This window comes from Cicer arietinum, chromosome 6 (assembly GCF_000331145.2).
Source record: "Cicer arietinum cultivar CDC Frontier isolate Library 1 chromosome 6, Cicar.CDCFrontier_v2.0, whole genome shotgun sequence".
NCBI lineage: Eukaryota > Viridiplantae > Streptophyta > Magnoliopsida > Fabales > Fabaceae > Cicer > Cicer arietinum.
The window spans coordinates 23,193,692-23,209,117 of NC_021165.2; the positions used below are offsets into that span (position 1 = coordinate 23,193,692).

General features: G+C 29.5%; 2 protein-coding genes across 4 annotated transcripts; both read right to left on the bottom strand.

Moving 5' to 3' along the window:
- Positions 1-436: 436 nt before the first annotated feature.
- LOC101496894 (uncharacterized membrane protein At1g16860-like) lies at positions 437-6,621 on the bottom strand. 3 transcript variants are annotated; one of them, XM_004506972.4, is made up of 6 exons: positions 6,373-6,621; positions 4,147-4,844; positions 3,872-3,993; positions 2,287-2,442; positions 1,785-1,996; positions 437-962 (listed from the first exon to the last, which is right to left on the bottom strand). In XM_004506972.4, the coding sequence occupies exons 2-6, from the start codon at positions 4,754-4,756 to the stop codon at positions 770-772; spliced, it is 1,293 nt and encodes a 430-aa protein (XP_004507029.1). In that variant the 5' UTR covers positions 4,757-4,844; positions 6,373-6,621; the 3' UTR covers positions 437-769. The 3 variants fall into 3 exon arrangements, with proteins under 3 accessions (XP_004507029.1, XP_004507028.1, XP_004507027.1); XM_004506971.4 differs by having other exon boundaries at positions 3,872-4,816; XM_004506970.4 differs by having other exon boundaries at positions 3,872-4,844.
- Positions 6,622-10,048: 3,427 nt separating this feature from the next.
- Positions 10,049-14,069, bottom strand: LOC101497650 (uncharacterized). The gene is made up of 5 exons (XM_004506973.4): positions 13,675-14,069; positions 12,948-13,165; positions 11,993-12,121; positions 10,989-11,120; positions 10,049-10,308 (listed from the first exon to the last, which is right to left on the bottom strand). The coding sequence occupies exons 1-5, from the start codon at positions 13,955-13,957 to the stop codon at positions 10,195-10,197; spliced, it is 876 nt and encodes a 291-aa protein (XP_004507030.1). The 5' UTR covers positions 13,958-14,069; the 3' UTR covers positions 10,049-10,194.
- Between the last annotated feature and the right edge of the window lie 1,357 nt (positions 14,070-15,426).

A 15,426-nucleotide genomic window follows, 5' to 3' on the forward strand; every position in this document is an offset into this window, starting at 1 on the left:
TTTCTAATGAATGAGATGTGTAGCTTATATTCGATAAAAATAAACAAAAATAAATATAATTAAGTTTCTAAGACATTCATTTCATTTTTCCTAATTTTGTCAAACTGGTACAAACTAAGTCTCATGTAATGGACAAAAAAAAATCTCAAAAGACAAATTTTTGTGTGCCTTATAATTTGACAGTTTCTAAGAAGAAAAAAAGAAACACTTACATATATTTGGGATTCAAATTTCCAATGCAATGTATTCACATAGTTAAAGATTGCACGGACTGCACGGACTGTCTATCTAATAAAGAGAAGACAGTCCAGATTTTAAACTCAGTAGTTTTTGTTTTAATAAAAAATCAAAATTTATTTGACATCTGAATCATCTAATCTCAACCAGACGGTCACGAATAATGTTGAATGCATGAAGAAAAGATTTGCAAACACCATAAAGAAAGCTTGTATTCTATATAGCATGTTAGCATAATCACAAATATGCTTCATACATTTAAGAATTTTCACTGCATCAAACATTACCAAAGTTTACAGATCCTAGAATAACATCAAACCAACCAAACCATAGCTATACAACTATTTAAAGAGATTGAAAAAAATAAACACACAAACAATTTCTTCCATCTTAATCTATAATAATAATTTTCTCTCAATATTATATATATTCCACCACCACTAATAATAGAGGGGAAAAGAATACTATCTAAGAACCACCAATTAGATGATGATGCTACAAACATTCATTTCTTGTTCCACACATAATGTTGTTAAACTGGTATGACATCATTCTTGGACATGTCCTCACATCTTAAGACTATACCCTCCAAGCTAGCTGGAAAAATACATTTGAACCATTGGCAACCTGTTGTGATTGGATCTGGTGGAGGAACAATCATAAGCACATTCTCATTCCTTTGAACAACCCCCATTACACTCACTGTGCTTCCTTCTTTAATATACCTGAATTAGAAATCAAGTTATACCAGAGTTTCGAAAAAACAATTTAATTAAGTGCTTCTCATATAAGTGTATGTCTAAGCTATTTCAATAACAACGATAAAAGACAGTCAAATTGTTTTCATAAGCTAATCTAGAGAGTTTATGAAAATAAGCTGAAAACAACTTATAAACATGTCATAAGGTGTTTCTATAAGCTATGTCAAATAGTCTCTCACAAGTGCTTATATCAGTAAATAAGCTCAAATAAATCAATACAAACAGACCCTAAGTCATATCATCAATCTTAAACAATGACTTGACATTAGATATAAAACTACCTAAAAATACATAATAAACTAGGTTGCTAAAAAGAATCAAAGGTTACAAGATTTGAATCAGGCGGCAATACAAATTTAGGGTTTGTTTGCTACAACTTTTCTTAAAGAAAATCACAAATAATCACTTTTTAGAGTTTTCATCTGTTACAAAATTTTAAAAGAGAATCTGAAGAAAAAAAAATCTAAAAAGTACTTCAAATGATAAGTTGTTTTGACTTTTGAGTAGCTTCTCTTAAGAACTATTCTTGATAGATGAATTTCTTTAAAATGTGATTTTTATTATGGTAACAAACATAAAATAGCTTCTATTTTTCTTAAAGATCTTTGAACTATAATTTCTAAATTATTGAACATTAAAATCACTTTTTTTATAATTAATAACAAACAGACCCTAAATTCAAGTTTATCTGGCAGCATAAGCCACACATCAAAGATGCTATCAAATCACCCACACATCCATGGAGGTAAGTTAGTATATATTCAACAAAAAGATAAAAAAAGTTACCCTTCTTCAAGCCGCATGATGCGGTCGTCACTTGACAGATTTCTCTCCCCCAACCATCGGAGGAACTCAGGAGACAACTCTTCTTTAGTTGGATTTACATTGATGAGAACTGAGTCATCAACATAAGGAGTCACTCTTGCTCCATGACCAGTCTTAACCAATGCCCTTAAACCAGACTGGAAGTCTGAGATGTAAAAGTCAACCACACGCCGCTGTCACAAAAGAATATCATTAGTTCAAAACAATAAGACATTAAAGCATTGTCAATTGCAGATCGCGGAAAATAGGGAATTGATTAAATTCCGCTCTGCTATAGCGCCGCTGTAGCTGCAATTTGACAACATTTTTTACTAAAAAACATAAAGCAGAACAATAATAATTTGTTCAAATTCCGCTACACAACAGCGCTATAACCACTATTTGACAATACTGCATTGAAGTATTTTAATTTTTTTCGCAAGACAAATTATTTAAAGAAAAAGAAAAAACCTAAGTAACTCACTTCAAGCAATCTAAGGCCCCAAGAAAATCGGCGATGTGTAGGATTGGCAGCTTTTGAGTTCCATCCCCGATACTCATATAAACTTGTTGATGTATATACACATCTGGGAACTTTCTGGAAAGATGACTCAAGAGGCACATTACCGCAAGTGACAACCTACATATCACAGCCAAACATTACTCTCATTTAAGCTTGTAATGTAATTAATGGGAAAGTGTACATGTTAAATCAATCAAGTATAATCTTCTCATCCCCATCATTATATGTTCTAAGAGGAAAAACACTGATCAAAATAACATACGAGTGAAGTAAATAGTGATGTGTACATGACGAGTCATGTACCTACTTTTGTTAACATTTTGCTGCATACCAGGTACATATCACAGGTGTACCCAGTATGTACTATCAGATACGTATCCGATACGTGTACAAACTACAGTTAACAAAAAGTAGTAATGCTCCAGAGGTTTATAGTGTTCAACCAAGGAATACAAACCTAAATGCTTTCGGTTAGTATCATTCAAAGTTCATTCAATGAAAATAAAATTATATCATACCGCTAATATCGTTATTAAAGACTTTCGGTTCATGATGACATTTTCCTACAACAATTATTTTCTACTTTTGTTTCGTTTGAGGTCATGTCGTGTCTGAAAAATCCTACAACAATCACTTCCAAAGCCTTTTTCACTAAATGGGATCACCTACATGGATCAAACAGCACCATAAATCCCTATCACGAGTCATGTCTAATAATAGACTAATAGACTATTAAACGATTTAAATCTAAATCCTTCTCAATTTTGACCTATAGTAAAATATAGTTTATCTCAATAACCTTTTAACTCTTTCAAACTATCCTTCTCAAGAGCTACCTCAATTTTCTCTTTAATGTTTTTTCCTAATCATGTCTTGTCTCGTGCGGTCACTCCTTTGTCATGATATTTTAACCTTAACAACACCAAGTTTACTTTCTTGTTAGCTCCTATATCATTCAGTCCCATTTAACATTCCAATTTCCAGGTCTTATATCAATGCGGTCGATTCTTTTAAGCTATATGGTAAAATGATAATAGATAAAATTTCAATACTACACATACTCAATTCATACAGAATCAAATATACAATTGTGCAACTATCATGATCATATCTTAGCTGTGACAATCATATAAGTAACGAAAATCAATTTTCACAAAATCACAGTCAACTCTACTAGTAGAATTTCAATCCTTCCAGCATGTTATTTAAAAACTGACATATTTGAAAACCTCTAGTAAATTATAAGAGCAAGCAAAATACTTCCAAAACAGGTGAAGAATAATTTTTAATAAAATGTAAAATCAGACAGATGCATAGTCAAGCATATAAGTTAAATATTTGAGAGCATGTTTGGATTGGCTGTGAGTTCGGTGACATGGTGGCACTATGATTTTGCTGAAGCTTCAAAATGTAACTGTTGCCAAAATCACAGCGGCACACCGTAATTCTGCCAAACTCAATGTCAATCCAAACAACCATTGAAATTAGGATAGTATCATATGACATAGAGAATAATAAACTCAATAGAAGCAGAAGCGAAACATACCCCGGAGACCTTCACAAATTGCCCGTTCTTTGCAGTTCGAAGCTCAGAGTCTGGATAATTAGCAACAAAGCCCATGATAGCTCTTCTCCCCCAATAAGTGTTCCAAGTGAAAGACGCAGAAACTAAGCCAAAGAGAATCACAACGACAATAAGGAGAATGGCATTGTGCACGGCTCCAAGAATAAAACCGCCGGCAATGAAACCCATGACAAAAAGCAGAATTAATAACCAAAACATGGCCTTTGGAAAATTCCTTCTGAAGGAATACTCATCACCTTGACTAAGAACAGTAACAGCTTGATTGGGAACAGCAGCAGCAGAACCTTGCATCTTCATAGAACCCATCGCTTCCAAAGGACCTGACACTTTCCTAGGCGCACCAGACGAGTTTAGCGGGCCAGACGTTATTGGACCGGATGTAATAAGACCTGTTGTGGGAAGAACAGGAGGAAGAGGACCGGAGTTTTGACGCCCGGTTGGAGTTACTCCGCCGGATTGAGGACCCGAAGACTTTTTAACCGGTTCCCCGTGCTTATTCAATGGCCCGGAATTCGATTTCTTTACACCAGAAGACATGGAACCTGAAGTAGTATAGATAGCCCGTGCAGCAGCATTAGGATGAATCGGTCCAGAATGTGAACCAGCTCCTCCAAAAGATGTTGCTCGTGATGGAGCACCACCTGTTATTGGTCCAGATTTTCTAGATTTAGATCCATCGACGGGAATATCAAACATTTTTCCCAATTCTCCTGACTTCTTGATGTCTCCACCGGTATATGGCATGGCCGCTGAGGACATCGTTGGAGTCCTTTCTTTCGGCTGCTCAGGCCGCCCTGATACGTAAAGGCCATTGCTAAGCTGATGCGATGGGATTCTAGAACCCATCTACCTTCTATGGAAGAACTCTTCTGCGAACTCGCGCAATTGTACTACCAGAAGTTGATACTGGAAAAGTCAAACTGTCAAAGTGATGCTGAAAGTTTCAAAATTGAAATACACAGAAGAAATAGAATTAGTGATCAAACCAAAGTTAATTATTGCAATTAATTTATATGTTGCGTAGCGGAAAGAGTAACAGAAAACGTATATAACTAGCAGATAAAATAAAACTCAAATAATGATGAGAGCAACATTAAGCTTTACAACAAACTTTGTCGCTTTATATTCTTAACTGACATAAACCTAACGTAGATTGCCAGTCAAAGTGTTGAGAACATAACAAACCGTGTTTAAAATTAACACGTAATATTCCAAATGTAACGTGGCAACAAAAACATGAACATAACCATTTCCAATCATATATCAAGCAAATCACGTGTCGATCGCCACTCAAATAACTACAAACAATTGAGAAGAACTAAAGAATATGATAGTCAACTTCCTAGCACCTTCAACGCACGCACATACAAATGATTATTGAATATATCAACTCCCCAACAACATTACGAGAAGACAAACGAATCCATAGAACAAAGAAAGACCAAAAGAGCATACTGTTCATCAGTTCTTACACAATTACATCCCAATAAGAAAAAAAGCATTTCTACACAAATAATTACACAGACACATTCTATCATAATCACTGTCCTCCCACAAATTTCATGCACTAACAGTACACTGATTATTGAATATATTAATGAAGAAGAGCTGATACTAAAATTTATCAGAGAAAAATTCCTGTAGTGGAACAATTTTTGGTGCACAACGAAGCAAGACTCAAGATAAATCAAGTCTGCAACAATCACTAGTTTCACAAACAAACAAAATAGTTATCAGACTCTGATACCATATTAAATTTTTATATTAGACCCAACTCATCCTTACAAAATTGGTTTATAAGATAACCGGTGTCTCTATGTATAAACTTTTTTAATGTCAACATCCAAAAGAGTCAATACCCCCATTTTTTCAAACTTATGCCAATCTGTAAACCATGAAACAAGGGACCCTGGATCCATTTTTTCCATACATTAAAAATGGTGGAAGTCACATATAAACATAATTACAAGTTGGCATTTAAATTCTTGGTAGATTAAATAATTCCTAAGAAATTGACAAATCAAATATATTAAAAAAAGAAGAAAAAAAAAAAAAAGGAAGCTTCCATGACTATCCAACCCATCAATCAAGCACAAAACAAGCATCCAAAAAAAAATCAAAATTACATCCAAAAAATGAAAACTTTCAAAGGAATTTCATGCTTTTGAGAGCAAAAAACTCACAAGAAACAATGTCATACACAATGGAACTAAAAAATCAAGTTTTTAAGCAAAGGGTAAGAGCAAAAACAGACCCACATAACAATTTGAACGATCTAAATAATGAAGCTACGATCTCAAAAACAGTGAGTCTAGTAATATTCAAAGTTCAATGTTATATTCATTTTTTCACTACAAAAAAAAAACACAGAATAATAAAAAGGGTTTGAAAATTTGCATAAAATAGAAAAAGAAAGGAAATGAGAAAGATCTAAGAGAGAATAGACAAAATGGTAAACATACCTATCTGAAATCTGGAAGAAAAATCATATGATAGGTACATAAAGAAAAAAAAATCAAAAACTATAGGAAAAAGAAGAAAAAAAACAGTGTGAGTGTGAGTGTTGTTGTTGTTTTATAGAATTGGAGAGTTGCTCGGAGAATCTAAGGTTGTGATGTTGTAAGAGACTGAGGTTTGAGAGATGAGCCGCAACAAAATTGTTTGATTTTGTGTCTGGTTTTTTGGTTATGTGAAGAAAAAATAAAATGAGAAAATGCATCGAAGCATGTATATATGAATGATCTATGTTTTTTTTATTCAATTTATAAATGTTATAAATAAGTTAATATGATTATATAGAATATAGTTTAATTTTGATTTATTTAATATTGTTAATTGGTTTTGTATGGTAAAATATCATTTGAGTTTAATTTTAATTACTTTAAACTAGTAAAGTACTTGTGCCTATAGTACATAATTTTTAATTGATAATGAGATATAGTACATAACTTAATTTTGATGTGTAGAAAAAGAAAACATATGTATACGTTGTTGATAAATTTTATATGGAACACAATTTATTGACTTTAATTTTAATTAATTTATAAATTTCATAATTGTGATTGTTAATTGTATATAAATATTTATATTAATAATGTATATATATATATATATATATATTAATTAAATAAATTATTTCGTAAGTACAACTCAACTTATATTTATAAGAATATTTGTATATTAAAATTTGAATTTAAATTTAAGATATTTTTTTATATTTAATAAGTTTGAATTTCAGCGTTAAGTTCTTAAATTATTTATTATAATAGTATATTGTCATTTTAGATCGGTCTATTAATATAAAATTAACTTATTTTTTATAAAAATTGAATTTAAATTTTATTATTCATGTAAAAAATTTAATAAATCATTTACAAATGTCTCTCTAGATGCTTTATGAGTATTGAAAAAATATATTATAATAACTAGTGATAGAAAGTTGATAATATAATTGTAATTTTAAAATATGTTAGTTACAAGAAGAGGCACCAGTTTTGTTAATATGAATGCATATATAGAATATATATTAATATTTTTATTTTTATTTTCATCTCCAATTTTAAATTTGAGAAAAACTTGCATTTAATTAAAGAAAAATTTATCCAATAAATATGTTATATTTTCGTGAATAAATTAATACTTTACAATATCTACTAAAATCAAATATTTTATTCTCAATAAATTAACATAAAAGATATATACTTTTTTGCTATAAATAAAATATAATTGAATTCCAATATATTTTGTCTAAAAAAAGATAAATTAAATATCTGCTACTATTATTACTTATATTACATCATATCAATAAAAATAACAAAAGAAAGATGAATTTTTAAATAAAAGACCAAATAAAAAAATAAATAATAAATAACTAAAATATTATCTTAAATTAAATTAACAGATCGCATAAGTAATTATGATTAATATAAATAAAAAATTTTACAAATAAATTCAATAAAATCACACAATATAATCCATCTACCATGATATTTCTTAAAATATCTCCTTAAATTATGATTTGATTAGCATATAAACTAAGTTCAATAATACATATACTCTATTCGTGATGGATTATCATAAAAAGTAAATTTAAAAAAAAATTATATATATATATAAGTAGGTGGATTGTTTGGATTGGTGGATGCAAAAAAAAGTTATTTTGGAAGTCTCTTATTTGTTGTCCTTCAACGCGCACGGCCACATGGGCCCATCTTTTCTTCACGGGCCCATCTTTTCCTCCTAACACCCATTTGCTTCTCTCTCTCCTCTCTCTCTCTCTCTCACGGATTTCTATATCACATTTTGCCCTTTTTACACTTCATTGTTTATTGTTATCCCCATTTGGATTTTGGATAATTATAAACATAAGATAAGATTAACAACTATGTGAAATCATATCAATTTACTTTTCTTATTTTAATAATAATCTATTCATACTACTGCTGTTGATAACAAAATATACTTTTTCGCTCCTTAAATTAAAAAACAAAAAAATGATACCATATGAGTGTGATGATCATATTAATATATATTTAGTATGCAAACTTTAGCAACTTACTTTTCATGTTAGCTAGATATGATATTCTAATTTGTACCCAAAAAATAATGATACGATATTCTAATAGTATCCGTTTAGATATATTATAGTTAGATATTTGTAGGTGTCTACATACTATAGTTTAAAAGTTGTGTAAATCATATTTTAGTTAATGTAAAATGGAAAAGTTTTGTTTAAAAACAAAAACAAAAATTGTGTGTTTTTTTTTTTTAATAAGATAGGGTCTACGTCTATACCCAGAAAAAAGGAACAAACCCTACAAATCAAACTAAGAAATATTGCGAGCTAAGAAATATGAACCTAATAAAGAAAATTATGGTACAATGTTAGAACTAAAAAATGAGCATTGTAATTAAGTTCAACTAATCAAATGAATACTTCTATATTTGTTTTAGAGAATAATTAAAAAAGTATATTTAATTTGTATAATGAAATATAAAGATAATATGTTTTTGAGTTAGATAAACAAACGAAGTATAGTCTTTCTTAATCGTAAAAAGAAGAGTCAACGACATAATATTTCCTAATTGTAAAGATAATATAAAAAATTGGATAATTATTATAGTAATAAAGATTTAATTCACATACATGCATATTCATTGTAAATAATTTGTATACTTTAATAAATCATAACTATCAACTCATTAAAAATATTTAATAATAATAATAATAATAATAACTGTAAAAATTACACAAATGATTAATTGTTATGTGTTTTTACATTGACAATATATAGAAATTAAAGTAAAAATTAAGACAAATGATTAATTTTATGCTTTTAAATATTTAGATTAATTGTTGTGTTTTTATATTGACAATGTATAGAAATTAAAGTAAAAATTAAGACAAATGATTAATTTTATGCTTTTAAATATTTAGTTCTCTTTACATTTTAAAAGTTACGATGCTCTAAAAGCACACTTTAGTAATAAAAAAAACACACTATTGTTATACTACTTATATATGTTATCAACATCTATTTTGTAATCTAATATATACCCTTTTACTCACCGTCGTTGATATTAGCAAAAGAGACCAAATTTGTAATTTACTCTTTGTATTATTTATACCTTATGCCACTAATAGAAAGAAAAAAAAAACTTAAGTATATATCTTTTGTGCTTATAATAAACTTGAAAAAAAAATGACGGAATTTGATAAAATCTTAGTTGATTAAGTTAAAATGCACATAAGTTTTATCTTATGTCGATACTTTAGCTAAAGGTGACTGTGTCAATTTTGGTGTAGATGTCTGATGGGGCCAATATCTAACAATATCTTGGATTGGGACTTTGCTCTTTTGTCAACATAACTTCTATACCTCCTTTTATTTGACAATACAAGAGAGTGTATTCCTTCCACATATATCTTCTTTCAATTGTTGCAAATATCTTATGAGCCTCTCCAGACCAAAATCATCCCCAAACTTGTTTTAAAGGTTTGTAAAGCCTCTCATCTCATGTAAAAAAATATGAATCTTATTTTATTTCCCTTTTTATTTTTTGCGCATAAAAAGTTAACTGAATCAAGTCTCAAGAGCTCACCATGACCACAATGACGACTGTTTCGAAGCAATATGATGAAAGGAAACGAAATATGAACATCATTACCTATATTTGTATAATTCTACAAGTTGGTAACTAATTACTCTTTCAAGCTAGTCACTAAAAGTCTACACATAGCTAATTGGAAGCTAGTAACCTAGTGACGAATGAAACTAGAAGTGTTATACAATTTTCAAATCTTTGAGCCATTGAGTATGTAGAGGGCATGGATCCTGCTTGCCTTGTGCAATAGCTTTCTCAGAAAGAGAATAAAACCAACCATTCCTCCATTTGAACTGCAACCATAGCCAACATAACTAAATAAGAGTTCATATCACAATTATTCTCTCCATCTCATATTAAGTGACATGTGAAATATTTATTTGTCTCATGTTATTTGTTATTTTAGATTTAGAATACCAAAGAAGAATCAAATTACATTTTTCCACTAATGAGCTCTTATTTATTCACTGTATCTGAATCTACCTAACTACTCCCTCCGTTTCTAAATACAAGACCATCTTGAGATTTTTTTATCCATTTTCATAGGAGCATTATCATATTTTCAACAACATTAATTAATTAATTAATTAATTATTTACTAACATACTTTTAATTATATTATATCTTTTTCTACAACCTATAATAAATATTATATGAAGTCATAAACTAATTATCTCTTGGATGGTAAACTTATAAAAAAATACTGCAAATGTCAACAAATTTAATACTAGTACCAACTTTTCTCAATTCATGTGATTTAGGCAATAGGGTCCTACACCTAGGGACAAAGAGAGTACTCTATTAACTATTATATTAATAAGGATACTTTACTAAATGAGACTAATTTAATCATAGAAATAGTAGACTCATGACTTTCTTAAGAAAATGCATTACCTTAAATGACACTTAATATAAGCCGGAAGGAGTGTTATATTGTGAACAAAATACTCAATGCATTAATTGCACCATTTACCTCCTTAACTGCCGTGGGAAAGTGTGCGACAGCTCGAGAATACGCACACAATCGGTCTTCCATGGCATCTTCAAATATCAACCCCTTTTCACTTGCCGCTGCTGATGCTAGTTCTGCTATCAGGCTACACAACTGAAGTGTAAACACCAGTTAGTTCCGTTCTGATACTGTTTTTTTTTATGTTCAATTTCACAGTTGCAACATTGTTCATCTGTATTCTGTAAATGTCTTAGATTTCATCCAAGACACATAGGTCTATGAAGCATTGACACATGTACGAACACCAGACACAATACTAACACACCGATATTAATTTTAAAACGTTGAGGTAAGTGAATGCAATCTACATGTATCGGTGTCGGACACCAAACACATCTTCAATCTAAAATATCAATGATACATAAACATACATAATCCATTTTGAACACAAGCTCCTTATATATAGGATCAACCCTTCAAACAAAAACCATAACAAATGAATAAATAGATTGAACTTTGAACATATTTCATGTTAACTTGATTTCACCAAAAACTCAGAGCCACTACCTAATCTTTTGTGCCCCTACTTGCACACAAGAATTAATATAGGACAAAGTAAAAACCATTTAATAATGTAGCACATAGCAATACTAAAATGATAAAGGACACTGATTTTTCATTTTGGATAAAAGAAGAAAAATATACATACAAATATCTCTACATGATAGTAATACACACACAACATTCATATACATGAAGGACAATAATTGCAATCACCAACTATAGAATTAACAAACAAATTAAAATAAAATATATATTATAGAATAAAATATATATGCAACGAAAAACAATAGAAAAATCAGATAGACGAGCACGTCATTGATTGCAATCACTAACTATTGAATTAACTACACACTTTTAATCTATGCATGCATATAATAATATTGTCTTTCAAAGCAAGAAAATGATGATTGACAAAATAAGCAGATTAACTTTGAGAAATGGCAATAGCAAAGCTCACTTACTTCCAAGTGAAATTCCTTTTCCACATAACCAACAGGAACCCCTCCGTGACGTGCTCCAACAAGCATGACAGAACAAATCCATATGAGCTTCTCTAACATTTGCTTTTCAAACGCTTCCTTGTCCAGAACCTGATTTTCAGGACAGTTAAGTTTGAAAACAAAATTCTCAACAAAACAAAAAATCACAGTATTTTTCAAATAATAGTGTTTTAACAAATCCATCAAGGATTTTTCATGCCTGAAATTCATAAACTTGTTTTGATTTAGAAAAGCTAATCTGAACTTGGAGTCTTGGACTTTGTCACATGCTTAGAAAAATCATACATTCAAGCCATCAAAATCTTTAGATGAAGATCAGACGACTTGCAATTGATGTTTATTTCTCAAATCCAATTTATCGAGCTTAAAATTGCAGTCAATCAAGCTTGTTTTTCAAATCCGATTTTCCAAGTTTAAAACAGAAGTCGTCTGATCTTCACTGAAGGGTTCCAACTTCAATAGTCTAATCCGAATTAAAAAATAATGTTAGGCATATAAAACATAATAACTCATGAGAATTAAGACATTAAAATTAAAATTCCCCAAAAGAAAAAAGTCCCACATCATGGTGCCGTTTGATCCATTTAGCTAACCATACTCAGTACAATAAGGATTCATTGTTGTTGTTGTTGCTGTAAATAGAAGTCGTCATATCCTCACCTAAGGGTTGCGAACTCCGACTAAAATGGTGTAATCCAAATTCAAAAATAATGTTAAGTGTACTAAAAAGATAATAATTCATGAGAAATTTTTAAAAGGCGAGCGTTAGTGGTTAGTTTGTTAGCAGCAGGGATCGAACACAGAACCTCCCAAAAAGAAAAAACAGGCCCCACGAATATGTTTTTGTGAAAGACAAAAAACCAAAAAGAAACTTTGCAAGTGGCAAGATATGATTAATTAAATAAGAATATACTACCTTGCAAGAGAGGCCTCCAGCTTGCAATCTTTCAGAAACAGCCAAAGCCCACTTGCCATAAGCAGCTGTCAATCCTTCAGGATTGGTATCAGTCTTACCATCAATAGGTGACTCTCCAAGTTTTGACACAGCAAAATATGCCAACACTTGGTTCCCTTCCTTCAAACCTTTACTCTCAAGCCATGGTTCCAACATTCCATTTTGGAAAAACACCAAATCTGCCATACCAATCAATCATAACAAACAACTAATTACTTTTTCTCCATAAAAAATAAACCACTAATTTAGTCTTAGTCCCTCAAATATCACTCTCTCTTTTGCATAAAAATAATACAGTCTATAACATTTAACAAGCAAATATTAAAGTTTTGTCAAATTTGTCTTGTTATTAGTCCTGCTATTCTTCAAAATCAAATATGCATGTCAGTGTCATAAGAATGAGTGTGTCAAACACAGACACGTCTTCCGTATATAAAACATCATGGACTAAAGATAGTGATACTTATGGAACTATTAGGTTATGAATGAATAAACAGGTTAATTAAGTGCTTATAATATAAGTTCTTACAATTTAAGTGCAGGAAAAATAAAATCAAATTGTTTTTTAATATAAGTTATAAACTGTTTTTATAACAAGTTGTTTTCATAAACTTACACAAAAAGCAGTTTTTATCCAACAAAGTCCAAAATGAGCATTAAATAAAAAAGAAAGAAAAAGGAAGTGTACCGTTCCATCTGGAAAGAGGAGTGGAATTAAGAACAGAATCAAGATCATCATTACGAGTACAAACCAAAATCGGACCTTGAAAATCAATAGGAACAGAATCACCACGTCGAAGAAGAATATCTTGACCATCACCCATACCTTGTAAAGCTTTACCAACTCTTCCACCGCCGACAATGACGGCGGGAGCAACTCTGGTGGTGACGACGGAAGGTGCCATGGCGGAGACTTTGAATCTGAAAGCGGGAGAAATCGATGTGAGATTGAAGAGAGAGAGAGTAGCCATTGAAAAAGTGGTTGCTGTTAAGAGTTAACAGTAACAGTAACTTAACAGAAGAACGTGCACATGTTTTCTCTTTTTGTTGAAGAACGTGCACATGTTTTCTCTTTTTTGTTGTGTTTCATTTCTCACTTGGCATCACACTCACACTTATTTCGTTTAGGCTAAATTGGTCCTTTAACTTAATTTCAGATAACATTTTAGTCTTTTATTTATTTTTTTTTTCGATTTAGTCCTTTATTCCTAAAAATATCAAATAAATATGAAAATATGAATTTATTTAAAGATTTGCGTTACGAATTTGATGAAATTTGTATTATATTGAAGAATATAATTAATTTTATGAGTTTTAATTAATTTTTTTTTGAATTTTTGTATAAAAAATAATATCATTATTAAAATTTTAAAACATAAAATATCAAATTGTCACTTAAAATTAAAATAAAGGACCAAGTCGAAAAAAAAATAAAGAACTAAAACGTTACCTGAAATTAAGTTAAAGGACAAATGGAATTTAGCCTTTCTTCAGATTTTTTCTTTCTTTCTTTTTTTTTTTTATTAATTTTATTACGGGAAGGTTTTATCTTACAACTACACAAGTTAACATCTTCGCTTTTTCGGGATTTTGATGCATATATCCTGTTCTTTTTTTTTTTATTCCCTATCTACCCTAGTTTGAAACAATATTCCTGAAATGCCTTACTTTTTCGTTCCTTCAGGAAGTCGTTCCCTGGGGAAGCGACCTCTTGAAGAGGAAATTTTGCAACGTTAACAGGGGGTCGTTTCCTGGGGAAGCGACCTCCCACTGGGTTTTATTTTTTTTTTTTTTGTTATATTTTAAAGTTACTTTGTTATTAAAATTATTAATTTAATTATTTAAAAAATAAAATACTAATATTAAATTACAATAAAATATAGTAATAAATTATAAATAAAATTTATATTTTAATTATTATTATTATTATTATTATTATTATTATCATTATTATTATTATTATTATAATAAATAATTATTATAGGTATAATTAAAAATTATTATAATTAAAGTGATTAAATAAATAAATTAAATGATAATAAAAATTAAATAATGATAACAATTAAATGAAAAGAAATTTATATTGATAACATGAAAATAAAATGAAATACATTAAATTATTAATTTAATTATTTAAAAAATAAAAATACTAATAATTAATTAAAAATACGTTAATAATTAATTATTAATAAATGTTATATTTTAATTATTGTTATTATTATAATAAATAACTATTATACTTTTAATTAAAAATTATTATACTTAAAATGATATTAAAAATTAAATAATAATAACAATTAAATGAAAAGAAATTGATATTGATAACTTGAAAACGAAATGAAATACATTAAATTAATAATAAAAAAGTACATCAATCAAATTTGAAAAAACAAAATACATTAAATTTATATCAATGATGTCCACCTAAATGACCCCCAGT